The sequence below is a fragment of the Vanellus vanellus genome, assembly GCF_965231255.1.
Source record: "Vanellus vanellus genome assembly, chromosome: 17".
Taxonomy (NCBI): Eukaryota; Metazoa; Chordata; class Aves; order Charadriiformes; family Charadriidae; genus Vanellus; species Vanellus vanellus.
In genome coordinates this window covers 3,653,951-3,673,492 of record NC_138922.1, presented here as the reverse complement: position 1 = coordinate 3,673,492, position 19,542 = coordinate 3,653,951, and the positions used below count along the sequence as shown (strand labels likewise).

Here is a 19,542-nt window from a genome sequence, read left to right as displayed (position 1 = left end):
CATGATGCAGCTTTCCGGGGGGGTTTTGCCTTGTGGGTTGCCAATGAGAACATGCCAGGAGCCCAAGTAGCATCCAGGAATGTTTGGAGAGAGCAAATCTTGCGCCGTGCATGTGGGAAATTAGCTGAGCCTCACCGTGCTCTCATCTTCCCAGTTAGAGAGGTGGGCATCCCAGCGGGGACGTCAGTGAGTGGTTAGGAAATTTTTAAAAGATGTAAAATACGTGGGATTTCTCAGAACGGCTGTGGAGGTACAGGCTGCACTGCCCCGAAACCTTCCCGTCCTGCTGTTCGCCGCTCGTGCAATAATTATGGAGAGGAGAGAAAAATCCCTCCCCTTCTCTTCTGCCACCTTGCAAACATGCCGCGTCCTTATCCAGGGCACGCCGTTCCTTCGCTCTGTGTGCGTGTGTATTTACCACGTCAAAAAAAACTCATTAAAATATGTTAATTCCAAGACAGGGAAAAAAAAAAAAAAAAAGGCACTTGCGCTCGATGCGGCTGAGCGTGATGCTTACGAGCACGTCTGGGAGAGATGCGCCACGGGAGCCGGGCTGGTGACCCGGCAGTGGCACCGTGTCCCTGCAGAAGGGTCGACACGCTCCCCGGGGACAGGGAGCACCTCCGCTGGGAGCTTTTTGGCTGGAAGCGCAAAAACCTTCCTGTGCATTTCTGTAATAGGTAACAGGTCCTGGGAATTGCGCTCGGAGCTCCGTGCTCCTTCCCTCTGTCCAGGGAGGGCAGAGCGGGGCTCGGTGTGCCCTGCGCACCCGTACGACCAACCCGTAGGGCTTTGGGTTGGGGACAAGGTGGGCTCTGGCCATGTCTGTGTGTTGGCCAGGTCCTCTCTCCCAGGGGATTTAACCTCTGGCATCCGTGTCCCCGCTGGCCGCGGGGGAGGCAGGGAGGGATCCCTGCTGGAGGGAGCCGGGAACCGGACCCTCTGCGGGAGCCACCGGCACGGCCCCGAGCGGCAGCATCGCTCGTTACCCGTCCAAAAAGGGACAGCTCCGGTGCCATATGCGCCGCGGCGGGACGGGCGCCGCGCAGCCAGGTGAGCAGATGGCAGGTGGAGGCAGAGCTCCCCTTCCCCGGGGGCGAGCGGCTTCCAGGGCACGGCACCGTGCCAGGCGGCAGCGGCCAAACCCGAGCGGTTGTCGGGAGGAGAGGGCTGCGGCGCAGCCAAGCTCTGCTGCTTGGGAACCCGCTGCTTTGGTGCTTCGTGGTGCTCCAGTGATTATTTGCACTTGCACGGGGATAAAACAGAGAGCGGAGAGTCTGGCGGCTCCTGGGTTTTGGGCAGCGGTGTCCGGCGGAGGATGAGGGGTTGTGCTTGGCCACGGGGATTTGGTGGCGGTCGTAGGACGGGGGGTGCCGGGTCGGTTCGGCCAGGCTGGGCTCCTGCCCGCTAACCGAATGACAAGGGATGGGACCTCACTGCGAGCTCTCCGGCCACTTCCCCGGCTCCCGCCTCCCCTTCCTCCTGTTTTCCTGCTGCGGGGATTGCACGGGCACCGCTTCCATCATGCCCTTCCTTATCTCTGCCTCCTGGAACAGAAAATAGGGAAATATGATTAAAGTCCGTTCGCAGGAAAACTTATCAGCCGGTGGAAAGGACGTGAGCTTCATCGCTGCTGGGATGGAGCATCCCTGGCGCTCGCAGGGCTGTCACCAACGCGGTAGGGGCTGTTCCTCTTCCTACATTCACGCCCCGTAGCCCAAGCACGGCGCCCACCAGAGTCCGAGAAGAGGCACGGTGGGATGTGACGTTTGCTCGTGACGCGTTTTGGGAGCAGGTCGGGTCGCGGAGGGACGGATGTGGGTCAGGAAGAGCCGGCGCGGCACCTGCGGGTAGGGGCGTCTGGGCCAGCGCCCGCTTCACGTCAAGGCTGGGAAACCTCATATGGTTTTCCACTAAAACGGGTTGCTTTGATGCTAATTTGCTTTGACCCATCTGGGCCGACACTATCCCATCTTCAACAGCGCCGAGATGACGGGGGGTGGACGGGAGGGACGGCTCCGTCACCATGTGTACAAGGCAAGAGGGTTACAGCCAGAAGCAAGCTGGGGCAGTCAGATTGACCTTAGTGGCACCACTGCATTGGTGAAGAGAAGAAAAATCAACCCTGACGTGGTGTTTTGAAGCTGCTTTTGGGCTTTTGGGGAAGGTAGGCACCATTACTGTGTCCCTACAGGGTTTTTCCCGGGTTTTTTTCCCACCAGTTTTACCCTTCCTGCTCCAGTGAAAGGTTGTAAACCATCTCTCCAGCAAATGTCTCAAACCATCGCATGGTGGGAACCACAGCTCTGAACTGTGAGGTGCTCTGTACCTCTTCAAAGGAGCCAAAATTCCCTGTATCCACCCCCAGAGACCCCACAAAACGTCCCTTTTCGCCATCCCGCGGTAACGCTGCAATTAAGAGTGGCAAAATAGAGAGGGGAAGCGCTGAGCCTCCCCGAGCCGATGCCAGAGGATGTGCCAGGAGCTCTCCGGCTACAAAATATTCCTGCATCCTAAGACGGGTTGTGCCCTGTAGTGCACCGAAAGCACCACAGCAGCTCAGGGAGGAAAGGCACCCCCGGGTGTCACCCCCCTGCCCCGTCCCAGGGGCACCATCGGAGATGCTGCGGCGGCAGCCCCGGTCCCGCTGGACACAGGTGCTCAGGAGCTGCCGAGCGGAGCTGGAGCTGCCGCTGGGATTGCTCCCGGTGTGTCCCAGCACGGGAGAGGAGCTCGGCCACCTTCCCCCCATCACAGCGAGCCCACGGTGCCCGATCTCAGCCCTCGTGCGACAACAGTTAAATTTAGTGGCAGATCCCTCTCCGGCAGCCCACGAGCCCCGAAATGGAGATGATCCCCCCTCGGTCCTTGCCCTCCTGCACTGGAGAGTGGTGGTGGGGGGGTGTCCCTGCGTGACCTGCCCAGGAAAAGGGGTTGACAGACCCAAATCTCTCCCCTGGACTGGGAGACACTGGTTTGGGGCTTCACCTCCTGGGGCAACCAGTGCATCCCCCCGGCGGGTGCAGCGCCAGGGAGACGGAGCTGCGTTGTAGGGCCAGGGAAAGCGGTGGCAAAATATCCCTCCGGATTTGAGCTCAAGCCCGGGGCTGCTGTGAGCAACGCTGGTCCCACTGATGCTACTCTTACGTTGTCACCTCCTGGCAGTCTCGGGGGGCGGTTGAGTCACTTAAGATGCCCATCATTGCTCCTCGGTGCTTAATATTAACTGAGAGCATCCTCGTTTTTCCCCAAACAGCTCCGGGGGGGGGGGGGGGGAGTTGTTATGGGGTCTGTAATGTATGTATTTGATTTTGTATGATGTATGTATTTGATTTTGTAAGCCCTGGGGGTTAGACCCCCCCCCCCAGTGAAACAGCCGCCTGCTTTGAGGCTCTTTCGAGAGAGGCAGCGCAGGCAGCTGCCCAAACCACCAGGACCGGGGAGGTGTGGTGCGGTGCTGCCTGCCGGTGCGGGGAACAGGCACGGGTTTTGTAAGAAAATGGGAACGCGGAGGAAGGAGCGTTATTTTACAACCCCCAAAGGCTTGGGAATGTCCTCGGATGGCCCCAAGCGGAGCAGAAGGAGAGGGGCTGCTGTGCGGCCGCCGGCACAGCACGACTGGGGGAGCAAACGAGCGCTGCCCCCGGCACGGTCCACCCAGGGCAGGTTTTCCTCTCCCTTAATTCCAATTTTCTTGGGTTTTTCCGTTAGAAGAGCATTGATGCATTTTTTTTCCTTGGGTTTTCAGAGAGCTGGAAGGAGCACGGCCGAGGCTTGGTCGTTTGTTTTGTAAGGAATTGTGCTCCACGAATACCCCCGTGCCCCGCGTCCCTCGGCATCCCTCCGTGCGCCCGGTGGGCAGCACTGAGCATCTCCCTGGAGCCGGCAGCAAAAATGCCATTTCGGGGGGTTTGTTTGGACTCACCGAAATAGCCGCTGCAACATCCCATCGTCTTATTTTGGGGGCTGATGGACAGTATGCCCAGAAGCTCATGGGAAATGCTGACTGCCGGAAAATCCCATAGGTCCTAAAAGAGGCCATAAAAATCCTGGGAGTGCCTTTCAAGTCCCATTTTGCAGATGGGAAGACTGAGGCGGAGGGCCGTGGGGCTGCGACGGAGCACAGATGCTTGGCAGGATCCAGCAGCGAGAGAGGGTTTCCTGACCCCGTTTTAGCAGAGTGAGACATGGACATATGGGAAAGGTTTGGGGATAACGGAGTTTCAAAGCGGAGCTGCTGCCGTGGGAAAGAGCGGCCGCTCGCACAGCCCTGCCGGTGCGACGCCGCATCTGAGAGCAGCTCTACCCTCCAAACACGTATCCAGGAGTCAGATCCAGATGTGGGATGGGGAAACTGGGATGGGGAGGATGCGGGTGCCTTCAGAGCATCACCGGGGCTTTTCCTCAGCAGGTTTCACATCATCACAGGGATCAGTGCCCTATGGGTTATTTTTTTTATTCCACATGAAGAAGCTACAGAGCAGTTAAATCAATCAAGTGTCCTTCAAACCAGGAGCGATGCCAGCGCAGGCAGAGCGGCCTTTTTGGGGCTCAGCGCCATGCAGGCCCTGGGCGGGCAGCTGGGGTGATGGTACGGGGAGGGAACATCACCCCACCTTCTCCCCCCGGGGTCTGCAGAGTTTGGGTGGCGCGGAGCAGCCAGGCAGCGAGGTCCCCCGGCTGGGACCGGCTCCTGCTGCCCTGCCTGGAGGCTGCATCACCTGCAGGCTCCTGCCCCGGCTCACGCAGCACTGCTCAGGGATGCGCAGCAGCGAGACGCTGTTTAAACCTGCTGCAGCCCCGAGCGCCCCAAATCCCCAGGGCTCCGGAGAGCAGAGCTGGGAGATGCTGGGGGGAGTGGGGGCGATGGGGGGGATCCTGGGGGAATGGCAGGAGGATGCTGGGGGATGCCAAGGAATGCCAGGGGGTGCCAGAGGGATGCTGGGGGGATGTTGGGATGGTGCTGGGGGGATGCTGGAGCCATGCCAAGGGATGCTGAGATGATGTCGGGGGGATGCCTAGGGATGCTGGAGGGATGCTGAGGCCGTGCCAAGGGATGCTGAGGGATGCAAAGGGATGGCAGGTGATGCTGGGCCATGCCAAGAGATGCCAGGGGGATGCTGGGGGGGGATGCTGAGGGATGCCAAGGGATGCTGAGGGATGCCGGGCGATGCTGGAAGGATGCCAGGGGAAGTTTGGGCCGTTCCAAGGGATGCCGGGGGGATGTCAGGAGCTGCCTGGGAGATGCTCGGGGTCCAGGCCCGCTCCAAAGCGCCGGACTACATTTCCCATCGCCGCCGCGGCCGCGGCCGGGGGCGGTGCGGAGCGGAGCGGAGCGGAGCGGGGGGCGCGGAACCGCGCAGGGGGAGGCGCGGAACCGCGCAGGGGGGCGGCGGGGCCCGGCTCGGCCCCGGCTCGGTTCGGCCCGGCCCCGGGCGAGGATGCGGGAGGGGCGGCCCGCGGCCCCCCGGTGCCCGCCCGCCTGAGGGGCGCCCGCACCGCCGCCACCATGAAGAAGCAATTCAACCGCATGCGCCAGCTCGCCAACCAGACCGTGGGCAGGTAGGGATGGAGGGGCACGGGCCCTGCCTGCGCCCTGCCTGCGCCCTGCCTGCCCCCATCCCGCTCCCTGCCTGCCCCCATCCCGCTCCCTGCCTGCCCCACTGCCCCCGTCCCGCATCCTGCCTGCTCCCTGCCTGCGCCCTGCCTGCCCCACTGCCCCCATCCCGCATCCTGCCCACTCCCTGCCTGCCCCACTGCCCCCATCCCGCACCCTGCCCGCGCCCTGCCTGCTCCCTGCCTGCCCCACTGCCCCCATCCCGCACCCTGCCCGCGCCCTGCCTGCTCCCTGCCTGCCCGCCCCACTGCCCCCATCCCACACCTCGACTGCCCCACAGCCCCCATCCCGCGCCCTGCCTGCCCCACTGCCCCCATCCCGCACCCTGCCCGCGCCCTGCCTGCTCCCTGCCTGCCCCACTGCCCCCATCCCGCACCCTGCCCACTCCCTGCCTGCTCCCTGCCTGCCCCACTGCCCCCATCCCACACCCCGACTGCCCCACAGCCCCCATCCCACACCCTGCCTGCTCCCTGCCTGCCCCACAGCCCCCATCCCACACCCTGCCTTCACCCTGCCTGCCCCCATCCTGCTCCCTGCCTGTCCCACTGCCCCCATTCCGCACTGACTGCCCCACAGCCCCCATCCCGCGCCCTGCCTGCACCCTGCCTGTGTCCTGCCTACTCCCTGCCTGCCCCGCTGCCCCTATCCCACACTCTAACTGCATCCTGCCTCCACCCTGCCCACCCCACAGCCCTCATCCCGCTCCCTGCCTGCCCCACTGCCCCCATCCCACATTCTACCTGCTCCCTGCCTGCTCCCTGCCTGCCCCACTGCCCCCATCCCGCTCTCTGCCTGCGCCCTGCCTGCCCCACTGCCCCCATTCCACAACCCGACTGCCCCACTGCCCCCATCCCACATCCTGCCTGCTCCCTGCCTGCCCCACTGCGCCCATCTCGCACCCTGCCCGCGCCCTGCCTGCTCCCTGCCTGCCCCACTGTGCCCATCTCGCACCCTGCCCGCGCCCTGCCTGCTCCCTGCCTGCCGCACTGCCCCCATCCCACATTCTACCTGCTCCCTGCCTGCTCCACTACCCCCATCCCCCACCCTGCCTGTGTCCTGCCTACTCCCTGCCTGCCCCATAGCCCCCATCCCACACTCCACCTGCATCCTGCCTGCTCCCCCCCTGCCTCCTACCCCCCTGCTCCCCACTTGCCCCGCTGCCCCTGCTCCCTGCCTGCTCCCTGCCTGTGCCCTGCCACCCCACAGCCCCTGCCTGCTGCCTGTTCCCCTGCCTGCCCCACTGCCCCTGGCCCTGCAACCCTCCTAGTGCCCCTGCAGCCTGCCCGCCCTGCTGCCCTGCCTGCACCCTGCCTGCACCCTGCCTGCCCGCCCCACAGACCCCATCCTACTCTGCCTGCTCCCTGCTTGTTCCACGCCTCCCTGCCTCCTCCCCTGCCTGCTCCCTGCCTGCCCCACTGCCCCAGTGCCCACACCTCACCCTCCTCCCTGCCCATTCCCTGCCTCCTCCCCTGCCTGCTCCCTGCCTGTTAACCCCTGCCTGCCCCCTGCGCGCACCCTGCCCCACTGCCCCCCTTGCCCCTGCCCCACGCCTGCCCCCTTTATCCACTGCTTCCCTGCCCTCCCCACCGCCCATTCCCTGTGTCCCGGGGCTGTCCCGCAGGGATGCTGGTTGTCGGGGACACCCTGAGGCTGCGGGGTGCCCCGCTGGCCTGCTCCCCCCCAGCACCCATGGGTGGCCCCGGGCTGGCCGTGGGGCAGGCAGGGTGCCGGGGTGGGGGGGGTGGTGGGTGCATCACGGGGGGTGTGGGGGGGTGGAACGGGACTGCCCGTGTGCGGATGCGCGGCCGCGCCGGAGAGGTTTGGCGGTGGCTGTTGTGTAATTCCTGGAGATTTTGCAGCTCGGGGGAGTGGAGGGAATTGATTTATTTTTCCCTTCCCAGCGCCGCACTGGGGCAGTGGCACGGCCGAGGCGTCGGGCGCAGCATTCCCTCCCGGAACCGACGGCTCGGACTGTCCCCTGCTGCCCTATGTCCCCCCTCGCCGTGTCCCCCATGGCCATAGGGGGACACCCCGCTGGCTCTGGGTCCTCGCCGGGCTGGAGGTGGTCGGTGGCGGTGGGTCCTGCCACGGCCGCGGCGCTGCCACACGGCCCCGGCACGCGGGCGCAGCGCTGGGATGACCGCAGGGTGCAGTGCGGTGCGGCGCAAGGATGAGACGTGGGAACGCGGTTGGGGAGCGTGGTGCGGGAATGCGGTGCGGGAACGTAGCGCGGGAAGGCGGTGCAAGAATGCGATGTGGGAATGCGGTGCGGGAGCGTGCTGCCGGAATGCGGAGCAGGAGCCTGCTGCTGGAGCATGGCTTGGGAGCGCGGTGCAGGAATGTGGTTTGGGAGCGCAGTGCATGAACACGGTGCAAGAATGTCATGTGGGAATGTGCTTTGGGAACGTGCTGCAGGAATCCGGCGCGGGAGCACAGTGTGGGAACGCGGTGCAGGAGCGCGGGAGCAGGAATGTGGTGCAAGAATGCGATGTGGGAACGTGGTGCGGGAGCGTGGTGCCGGAATGCGGTGCGGGAGCACAGTGCCAGACCATGGTTTGGGAGAGCAATGCAGGAACGCGGTGTGGGAGCACAGTGTGGGAATGTGGTGTGGGAACGCGGTGCGGGAGTGCGGTACGGGAACATGGCAGCAGGAATGTGGTGCAAGAATGTGATGTAGGAATGCGGTTTGGGAACATGCCGCAGGAATCCAGTGCAGGAGCACAATGCAGGAACATGGTGCCGGAGTGCGGTAGCAGGAATGCGGTGCAAGAATGCGGTGTGGGAATGCGGTGCGGGAGCGTGCTGCCGGAATGCGGTGCGGGAGCACGGTGCCGGACCGTGGTTTGGGAGCGTGGTGCAGGAATGTGGTTTGGGAGCGCGGTGCAGGAACGCGGTGCAAGAATGTCATGTGGGAATGTGCTTTGGGAACGTGCTGCAGGAATGCGGTGCGGGAGCACAGTGTGGGAACGTGGTGTGGGAACGCGGTGCGGGAGTGCGGTAGCAGGAATGCGGTGCAAGAATGCGATGTGGGAATGCGGTGCGGGAGCGTGCTGCCGGAATGCAGTGCGGGAGCACAGTGCCGGACCATGGTTTGGGAGCGCAGTGCAAGAACGCGGTACAAGAAGGTCATGTGGGAATGTGGTGCGGGAGCGTGCTGCCGGAATGTGGTGCGGGAGCATGGTGCCATACCATGGTTTGGGAGCGCAGTGCAGGAATGTGGTTTGGGAGCGCGGTGCAGGAATGTGGTGCGGGAGCACAGTGTGGGAACATGGTGTGGGAATGCGGTGCGGGAGTGCGGTAGCAGGAATGCGGTGCAAGAATGCGATGTGGGAATGCGGTGTGGGAGCGTGCTGCTGGAATGCGGTGTGGGAGTACAGTGCCGGACCATGGTTTGGGAGCACGGTGCAGGAACGCGGTGCGGGAGCACAGTGTGGGAATGTGGTGCGGGAACATGCTGCAGGAATGCAGTGCGGGAGCACAGTGCAGTAACGTGGTGCGGGAGCGCGGTAGCAGGAACGTGGTGCAAGAATGCGATGTGGGAACGTGGTGCGGGAACGTGCTGCAGGAATGCGGTGCGGGAGCACGGTACGGGAACATGGCAGCAGGAATGTGGTCCAAGAACGTGATGTAGGAATGTGGTTTGGGAACATGCTGCAGGAACGCAGTGTGGGAGCGCGGGAGCAGGAACGCAGTGCGAGAATGCGATGTGGGAACGTGGTTTGGGAACATGCTGCAGGAATGCGGTGCGGGAGCGAGTGCAGTGTGGCAACGCAGCGCGGGAACAGTGTGCAGCAGCACGGTGTGGGAGCGCGATGGCAGGAACTCGGTGCAAGAATGTGGTGCGGGAATGTGGTTTGGGAGCATGCTGCGGGAACATGGTGCGGGATTCCGGTACGGGAGTGCGGTGTGGGAACACATTGCAGGAGCACCATGTGGGAATGTGGTGTGGAGTGCTGGTACGGGGTGCGGTACAGGAATATGGTGCAGGAATGCGGTGTGGGAGCATGGTATGGGAATACAGTGCGGGAATGTGGTGTGGGAGCATGGTACGGGAATACGGTGCAGGAATGCAGTGCGGGAGCGCGGTACAGGGATACGGTGTGGTAATGTGGTGCGGGAGCGTGGTGCGGGAACGCGGTACAGGAATATGGTGCGGGAAAGTGGTGCGGGAGTGCGGTACAGGAATACGGTGCGGGAGCGTGGGCGGGAAGGCAGTGCAGGAATGTGGTGCGGGAGTGTGGTGCAGGAATACGGTACGGGAACGTGGTGTGGGAGCGCGGTACAGGAATATGGTGCGGGAGTGCGGTGCGGGAGTGCGGTGCGGGAGTGCGGTGTGGGAGTGCAGTGCAGGAATGTGGTGCGGGAGAGCAGTACAGGAATACGGTGCAGGAATGTGGTGCAGGAGCGCGGTACAGGAGCGCGGTGCGGGAATGTGGTGCGGGAGCACCGTGCAGGAATACGGTGCGGGAACGTGGTGTGGGAGCACGGTACAGGAATATGGTGTGGGAGTGCGGTGCGGGAGTGCGGTGCAGGAATGTGGTGTGGGAGAGCAGTACAGGAATACAGTGTAGGAATGTGGTGCGGGAGGGCGGTGCGGGAATGCGGTGCAGGAGCGCAGTGTGGGAGTACAGTGCAGGAATACGGTGCAGGAATGTGGTGTGGGAGCGCGGTACAGGAATACGGTGCAGGAATGTGGTGCGGGAGAGCAGTACAGGAATACGGTGCGGGAATGTGGCACGGGAGCGCGGTGCGGGAATGTGGTGCGGGAATGTGGCACGGGAGCGCGGTGCGGGAATGTGGTGCGGGAGTGTGGTGCGGGAGCGTGGTACAGGGAACACAGTAGAGGGAATGCGGTACAGGGGCTCTGGGAGACTGACGCTTGTGTCCCCCAGGGCACCGTCAGGAGGAGGCTGTTTTGGGGACAGAGCGTGTGATTTTCTGCTCGCGTCTGGCCGGGTTTGCTCTCTGCCTGCGCCGCGGAGGTTTGCCACCTCTCCCACCCTGGGGACCTGTGGCGGAGGGATGTCCCCGGGTCCCGCCACCTCGGCGTGGGAGACGCGAGCCGGGCACCGCTCTCACGCCCGCCCGCCATCAAAATGGTGCCGCCGCCAAGACGAGCATCCTCCTTCCCGCATCCCCCCCTCCCCCTCTCCGGGCAGCGCGGGGGCCATGGCGGGCTCCCTGCGGTACCCGCCGCGCAGCCTGGGGAGCGGGGCCGGCGGCCGCGGGGCTCGGAGCTGCTAAACCCCTAATCCTCTTAGGGGGCTCGCCGCCACCGCCGCTGCCCGCCGAGCTGCCGGTGCTGCCAGGCTCTTGGGGCTGGGTTTAACTGGGGGGAGGTTGTGCCTCCCCCCCTCCTCCCCCTCCTTTGCTCAGCGCCAGGATGGGGCAGCGGAAGCCTCAGCGGGAGCTCGGGGACCCTCCTCTTCCTCGGCACGGCTGCGTTGGTCCCCGGCTGGAGCGCAGGGTTGATGGTTTATCCCTCTTCCTCACTGGAAGCCCTGAGCGGCCCCCCTCCAGCCGGCTGGATATAGGGAATAACAGGTGGAAATTGGGAATAGTAGGTGGAAATAGGGAATAATAAGTGGAAATAGGGAATAGTAGGTGGAAATAGGGAATAGTAGGTGGAAATAGGGAATAATGGGTGGAAATAGGGAATAATGGGTGGAAATAGGGAATAATAGGTGGAAATTAGGAATAGTAGTTGGAAATAGGGAATAATAGGTGGAAATAGGGAATAACAGGTGGAAATTGGGAATAGTAGGTGGAAACTGGGAATAGTGGTTGGAAATAGGGAATAGTAGGTGGAAATAGGGAATAATAGGTGGAAATTAGGAATAGTAATTGGAAATTGGGAATAGTAGGTGGAAATAGGGAATAGTAGGTGGAAATAGGGAATAATAAGTGGAAATTGGGAATAGTAGGTGGAAATTGGGAATAATAGGTGGAAATTGGGAATAGTAGATGGAAATAGGGAATAATAGATGGAAATGAGAAGCAATACACGGAAATAAGGAATAACAAGTGGAAATAAGCAATATTAACAGAAACCTGGTGTTTTGTTTCTCCCGGGAGAGGCTCACCGGGGTACATGCGCCATAACCCTCTGGGGTTTGAGGGATGTCCCCTACTGCTCCTCACCAGTGGGCCCAGTGGGCCACCAGCACCCCCGCATCCAGGGCTGGGGACCGCTGGGCTGAATGCTGCCCCGAGGCTGGGATCTGCGCTGCACGTGGAGGTTGTCCCTCAGGAGGAGACGGGGGGTGTTGGGGACAGTTTGCGTGTGGTGGTGGCGGCGGTGGCACCCAGCTGGTGTCACTTGTCCCAGCAGCACCCGGTCCAGAAGATGTCACTGCTGTGGGGGTGGCTGCGCCCCCACCACCAACCCAGCGGGATGGGGCTGCGTCCTGTGGGATGGGGACGGGACGGACAGCGGTGACATCTCCCCAGCTGCCCTGTAGGGTGTGCGGGGAGAGGGGGTGGCGGGGGGGTGTCCCAGCCCCCAGTGGCTTTTCCTGCTTTTGGTGATGTGTTTTCCTTAAAAAAAAAGGAAAAAAGAAGGCAGCCGAAGGGAAAAACCCCATCCACCGGTCTGCCAGCAGCTGCCAGAAGTACCCCTGCAGGGGACAGGCAGGGGACAGGCAGGGGACAGGCAGGGGACAGGCAGGACAGCCCCGTGTCCCTGCGAGGTGGCCGCAGCTGGCACTTGTGCGGGGGGAGTGTGTGGCCATCTGCAGCCGAGGGACAGAGCTCACCCGCACCAGGAGGGACGGGGCAGGGTTAGGGACAGCCTGAGGGTCAGCGTTAGGGACAGGGAGCGGGGCCAGAGGAGGCCATGGAGGTGCTGGGAGGGCTGGAGCCCCTCTGCTGGGAGCACAGGCTGGGAGAGTTGGGGGGGTTCAGCCTGGAGAGGAGAAGGCTCCGGGGAGACCTCCTTGCGGCCTTCCAGTACCTCAAGGGCCTACAGGAGAGCTGGGGAGGGACTTTTGACAAGGGCATGTAGTGATAGGATGAGGGGGAATGGCTTCAAACTGGAAGAGGGGAGATTTAGATGAGATATTAGGAGGACATTTTTCAACGTGAGGGTAGTTAGGCCCAGGCCCAGGCTGCCCAGAGAAGCTGTGGCTGCCCCATCCCTGGAGGTGTTCAAGGCCAGGTTGGACGGGACTTGGAGCAACCTGGGCTGGGGGGAGGTGTCCCTGCCCAGGGCAGAGGGTGGGACTGGGTGATCTTCAAGGTCCCTTCCAACCCAAACCATTCTGTGATTGTATGATCAGGGTCAGGGTTAGGGACAGGGTCAGGGTTGGAGTTAGGGACAGCATCAGCATCAGGGTTGGAGTTAGGGTTAAGGTTGGGGTCAGAATCAGGGTTAGGTTTAAGGTTAGTGTCAAGGTCAGGATTAGGGTTAGGGTCAAGGTTAGGGTCAGAATCAGGGTCAGAATAAGGATCAGAATCAGTATAAGGGTTAGGGTTAGAATTAGGGTTAGGGTCAAGGTTAGGGTCAAGGGATCAGTGTCAAGGATAGGGTCAGGGTCAGGATAAGGATCAGAACCAGGATAAGGGTTAGAGTCAGGGTCAGGATAAGGATCAATCAGGGTCAGGGTCAGGTGAGGATGCTGGGTGCGTTTCCTTACCTTCCCAAATCCGGTCTTCAGCTCCATTTCCCGGGGACTGCCACTTTCCGTTGCCACTCCGCGGGTGACGCTGGGGGCGAGCGGGGACCTCCTGTGCCCCTGGGGAGAGCAGCAGCGCCCGCAGGCACTGGGCTGCCCAGTCTGTGAGTGTGACGGGGCCGACTGGAGCAGACCGCGCTCTGCTGTGCCCTGAACACATCATTTATTTTATTTTATTTATTTATTTTATTTTATTTATTTGTTTTATTTAGGTCATTTCACTAGGTCGAAAGAACTGGGGATGCTTATCCCAGCCCAGACCCTCACTTGGTACCCGACCTTCTGGAAAATTACTGCGCCCAGTCTGTACGGGGCCATAATATTTATCTCCACGGGGTGGAAAAAGGGAAACGAAATCAATAAAGTGGCTGTAAAACATTTTGAAGAGGTTCTCTGCAAAGAGCTTTTATTTTTTTTTTTATTTTTATTTATTTACCCGTCCCGGCGGCGGCCGAACCAGCGGGAACTTGCACCTTCGCCTCGAGGTTGCGGGACGATGGGTGCAAGCGCTGCGGCGGCTGAAACAGCCCCGCGAATTTTCCAGAATTGGCTCAATATGTTTGTTTTTTATTTTTTTCCCCATCGGGAATAAAACAGGCGCTTGCAGCCACGTGCAGAACGGCACGGCTGTGTTCCCAAACAGCACCACAGGCAATGAGGGGACACCGGGGAGGACGGTGTCAGTTTTTGGGGGATGGTGATGGTTTTATTCCTCCTGGTCCTTTCTGAGCATCCCAAGTTGTATCCCCCATCCCGGGGGACAGCGGTGACGTTTTGGGCTGGACGTTGGTGGCACCCGGGGCAGGTGCTTTTCCAAGCACCAGGATGTCTGCCGGTAAATATAAAGCCTTCAAACGCTGAGGTTTTATTCTCTGTGCAGCGAGAATATTCTGCAAGAAATAAGGACGTTTTACTCTGCGTGTACGAAATAAGGACGAAGGGAATAAAAGCACCGCCTGGGATTTTGCCGGTGGGATTTGCAGGAGGGAAAACCAAGCTTTAAATAGCTGGATTCCGCGTCTGCATTTTGGGGCGCCGGTGGCTCACCGTCGGCAGATTCCCCCCCCGCCCCCCCCCCCGTGGGATTTTGGCATTGCCGAGCGACGCCGCACCCCTCGGATGGTGCCAGCGGCATCCCCACAGCCCTGGGGATATTTTTATCCTCCTCGCAAGGCGGCAGCGCTGACAAACTGAAATATTCATGGCTGAAGGTTTCGTCCTCGGGGCCCTGCGCTTTGCGGGGGCTTTGCTGTGATTTTCAAATCAGGACCGATGTGTGGTCAGGATATGACCCCGGGGGGTGGGGGGGTGGGCGGTTCCTCTGCCGGGGATGCGTTGAGAGCCCTGAGCATCCCGCGTTGAAGGGATGCCGACGCAGAGAGCTCGCAACCGGGAAAGTGGCAGGAGACGAGGAAAAAAAGGCTTTTCTGCCTTTAAAAACTCTGTCCCCCATTTTGCTTTGATTCTTTTGGTTTTCCCACCGGTGGGCGGACGGATGGGGGAAGGCTGGACCAGCCTTCCCCCCTCATTTCATCCCGCTTTTCCAGCCCGGCTCGGCTGAAGGCGGGTGAGCTGCTGGGGGGCTGAGCACTGGGGGGGGCATCGCTGCCCTTAACCCTGGGTTTGGGACACGGGGACCGTCACTCCGGGTCACCCACCGGGGCAGGACGAGCCTGGGATGCGCTGGAGGAGGCGCCGGCGGGGGCTGTCTCACCCACCGCCGTCTCGCTGGATGGTGCAGCTCAGAGTCGTCTCCCCGGGGGATGCGAGCAGCGATTTGAGGATATAAATATTTGATGGTTCGTTTCTCGCCTGCTAAAAAGGCAGCGGGGAAAAAAATCCGCGGCTCCGTTTGGCCTCGGATGGATCCTGGTTACGAGCTGCTGGGCTGCGCGGCCCCAGGGATGCGGTGGCGAGGAGAGCTCGGTTGGCGGCAGGACCTGGGGACGACGCGGTCCTTGGAGCAGCGTCCAGCCTGGACCGCGATGCCCGACGCTTCCAGGGGTTGCCTGGATGAGACCCGATGGGCTTTCTCCTCCCTCCGGCAACACGCGACGGATGCTCAGCACCTTACCCGAGTTGCGTGGATGAACCAACCTCACCTCTGAGCTTTGGGGGCTTGAGGACCTTGAATTTTCCCACGGGTACCAGTCCCCAGGCACCTGCGGCAGCACTGGAGGGAGATGGCAGGACCGGGATGGAGCTGGGCACCGTCCCCGAGCCCGCACAGGACCAGGATGGAGCTGGGCACCGTCCCCAAGCCCGCAGAGGACCAGGATGGAGCTGGGCACCGTCCCCAAGCCCGCAGAGGACCAGGATGGAGCTGGGCACCGTCCCCGAGCCCTCACAGGACCAGGATGGAGCTGGGCACCGTCCCCAAGCCCGCAGAGGACCAGGATGGAGCTGGGCACCATCCCCGAGCCCGCACAGGACCAGGATGGAGCTGGGCACCGTCCCCGAGCCCGCACAGGACCAGGATGGAGCCGGGCACCGTCCCCGAGCCTGCACAGGACCAGGATGGAGCCGGGCACCGTCCCCGAGCCCGCACAGGACCGGGATGGAGCCGGGCACCGTCCCCGAGCCCGCACAGGACCGGGATGGAGCTGGGCACCATCCCCGAGCCCGCACAGGACCGGGATGGAGCTGGGCACCGTCCCCGAGCCCGCACAGGACCGGGATGGAGCTGGGCACCATCCCCGAGCCCGCACAGGACCGGGATGGAGCTGGGCACCGTCCCCGAGCCCGCACAGGACCGGGATGGAGCCGGGCACCGTCCCCGAGCCCGCACAGGACCGGGATGGAGCCGGGCACCGTCCCCGAGCCCGCACAGAACCAGGATGGAGCCGGGCACCGTCCCCGAGCCCGCACAGAACCAGGATGGAGCCGGGCACCGTCCCCGAGCCTGCACAGGACCGGGATGGAGCCGGGCACCATCCCCGAGCCCGTGCAGGATGGTGGGGCAGAGCCGGCCGGGGGAGTTAATGCTCCCGACACGGGATGGCCTTGGCTGGGTTTTTGTGCCTCCCTCTGCCTGCGCTCAGCTGCGAGGCTATTTTTAGGTTAGAGCAAACAGAAATCAGGAGAACCTGCCGGAGTCAGTAATTAAATAGCCATTAAATATTTATGGGCACACCGCAGCGAGGGGGTGGCCAGGGATGGGGGTGAAAGGGGTGTTTGGTGGGCAAGGGCGTCCTCGGGGCATCGTGGACACACTCTGCCTCTGGAGACGCATCCCCGTGCTGGGTGAAGCGCTTTGCCCGCAAGCCGGGTGCGATGGATTTTCCCCTTCGGAGAGAATATCGCTGCAAAATCCCCGTCGTGCTTTGAGGTTTGCTGGCTCGGGGTCAAATCCAAGACTGGGAGCTCCTTGTCCCAGGTGGTTTGAGCATCAGAGGGGGACGGTGGTGGGGACACGGGGCGGGCGCTGGTGATGGATGGTCCAGCCGGATGGAGATGTCTGGCACTGGGAGATGCTCCAGGGAAGCGCCGGCTTCGCTGTAGCTCCCCAGGTCAAGGCACCAGCGGCTCGTGTAGTATTTATTTGGAAATCAACTTAATTTGCTTGATTGGTGTTGATTTCTGCTGGCAGCAATTAGTTTTTGCAGAAGCGAACGCCCGAGCGAATTGTAGCTGCATCCCCCACTCGTTTGTTTTTAACTCTCTATATTAATTGTCCCTTTTTGTCCCGGGGACGTGAGTGTCTGGGTGCTGACTGAGGCTGAGCATTGCCTGGATTTGTGCTGAGAAAAACAGCTCCGGGGGTGGAAATCTGGAGGGGAAAGGGAGGAGCGGACTTGTATTTGCCAAAAGCAAAGGGTTGAAAGCCACTATTCCTGTCTGCCTCTCCGAGGGATGCTCCCGCGGGATGCGTGTAACTCGTAAGGTGTGAAGTTGTGGGGGGGTTAGGGACCAGCCAGGGAAGTTGGGGGGTGGGTGGGGGGGGGTCCCTGCACCTCTCTTTTGGGTCCTGTTGTTTGCTGAGGCCACTTTGCATGAGCAAAAACCACCGTCTCCGGTTCCCCGGGAGAGGTCGTGTCCCAACACGGGAGGCTCCGGCTGCATCCGCCTTGCGAGACACGGGGATGGAAATACCCACGTAAAAACGCACGGGTGAAAAGTACTGCCCAAAGCCGATACTGGCTTAAACTGGTGCCACCAGCCGCCTGCCCTGATGGCTGGACTGTGAGATGCCCCAGCCGCCAGTCAGCCCCTTCCCAGGGCTCTGCCGCCTGTGTCAGACCCTGGAGCATCACTCGGGGGTCCGAGTTATGGGGTGAGCACAGATGGGACCTGAACCCTGCCGGGGAGTGAGGAAGAGGGGTCCGACGTACCCCCCCCAGCTGCCTCAGGACACAGGAGCCTGTGTCCCTCTCCCCCGTGTCGTGGGGGGCCTGGCACCCCCAGGAATTCCTTCGGGCGCAATAGCGATTTGGGAAGGAGATGGGTTTGTGCAGGCAGGAGCTCAGCTGCATCCCGCGCACGGCTGGAGCAGCGCGGGCAGGGAGCAGGTCCTGCGTCCCCTGGGCTCAGGGTGGCCGTCACCACTATGGTGGAGGTGAAATTCAGGGGTCTGTGTCGCCCCTCGGGCAGCTTCATCCCCGCTGGGCTCTGGCTGCTTCTACGGAGCCAGCACTGGGGCAAGGAGTGGGGCTGGGGGATGCTGGGGATGGACTGGGAGATGCTGGGGATGGACTGGGAGATTGGACTGGGAGATGCCAGGTGAGGCTGGGGGGGGGAGGGGCAGAAGGGGCTGGAGGATGATGAGCATGGACTGGGGGGTGCTGCGGATGGACTAGGGGGTGGTGGGGATGAGCTGGGGTGTACCAGGAGGGGCTGGGCGGGGGGGGGGGGAGGGGCTGGGGTGGACTGGGAACGCTGGGGAGGAACTGGAGGTTGCTGGGGGTGGGCTGAGGTGTGCCTGGAGGGGCTGGGGGATGCCAGGAGGAGCTGGGGGATTCCTTGGATGGGAGGAAGATGCCAGGCTGGAACAGGGAGAGCGGTCTGTGCTGGAGCCAGAGACATTTTCCAGCATCGGTCGCATCCAAACTGGTTCCTCTTGAGGCTGTTAATGGTTCTCCCTGGGGCTGGGAGGCCAAGGCGAGAGGGCTGAGGGCAGGCGCAGGGACCCACAGCCGTCCACGAGTGGGATGCTGTTTGGAGCACGATGTGGGGAAGGAGAAGAAAGCACAAACCAGAGAGGTTTGTTGATGAGGAGGGGCTGAGCGGAGACGCTCAGGGCTGAACCCGCTGAAGATGCTTTGCCAAAACCCTCGGAGAGATGCTGCCATCCCGCCCCTAGAAAAGGCAGCGGGATAATATTTTTCCATCCCCACTGGGTGCCCCAGGGAAGTTCCTGGGTACCGGGGAGGTGGCACTGGGGCATCAGGGTCTCCTTGAGCATCTCTGAGTGCCGGCCAGAGCTCAGCACCCGGGAAATACTCTCTGGTCAGGATGGAGCCTGGGACATGCAGGAGAGTCTCCATCTCCCCGGCTGCTCCCTGGCGGGACGTGCGTGTCAGCGTTTTGCCGCTGAGCATCACTTGTTGCAGGTTCGCAGGATGGCTCATAAAACCGCCGAAGCTCCTGTAAAACCGTATTCACTTTAGGCTGAGATTTTAGAAACGTAACGGATGTAATGGGATTTTTCCCGGTGGCATTAGCAGCACGGAGCGGTAACGTGATGCGATGTCGGTGGAGTAGGATGATATTTTTTAGTCTTTGCACGTGAAATGGGCACGCGGAGCGGCTTGGGTTGGGCTTTCTGTGGCTTTGGAGCCGCTGCTGGGTTCTTGAGCGCCTGGATATAATTTGCAGGTTCCGGAGTGCTGCCGGCGGGAGCAAGTATGGAGGCAAGGGGAGTTATCTGTATTTCTTTGGTGCATTCTGGAAAACTAATAAGCAGCTTTAGGGGGGGTGGCAGGACGTCGGCAGAGCTGCATCGTCAGCAGGAGCGTGACAGGAGCAGGATCTGTCCCGCATTCAATGGAGCTGCATCCACGGGGCCGGGCTCTCCTGCGGGAGCTCTGTGCCCTCTGCTGCCACCAGCATCACCCGTAGGGTCCAGGTGCCCCGAGGCAGGAGACCTGTCCCCTGCTTTGGCTTTGCAAAAAAATCCTCCTGGTGACTTTTGGGGCCACGTTTTACCCCATTCTGCAAGACAAAGCGCGGGGAGCGGGGTGATGCCTGGTTGCGGACGCCGTCGGCTCGGCGCCGGCAGGACGTGGTACTCGGTTCCCACCGCCGCGAGTGATG

The 19,542-nt window shown here is 62.0% G+C and overlaps 1 protein-coding gene across 1 annotated transcript in view; it reads left to right on the top strand.

Moving 5' to 3' along the window:
* Nucleotides 1-5,509: 5,509 nt before the first annotated feature.
* The window catches only part of ARHGAP44 (Rho GTPase activating protein 44), a gene marked incomplete at both ends in the record, with an annotated part of 39,602 nt that continues 25,569 nt past the window's right edge, over nt 5,510-19,542 (top strand). Inside the window, one exon of the mRNA XM_082491969.1 lies at nt 5,510-5,562. Coding sequence (XP_082348095.1) covers nt 5,510-5,562 — 53 coding nt within the window. The remainder of the gene's footprint in view (nt 5,563-19,542) is intronic.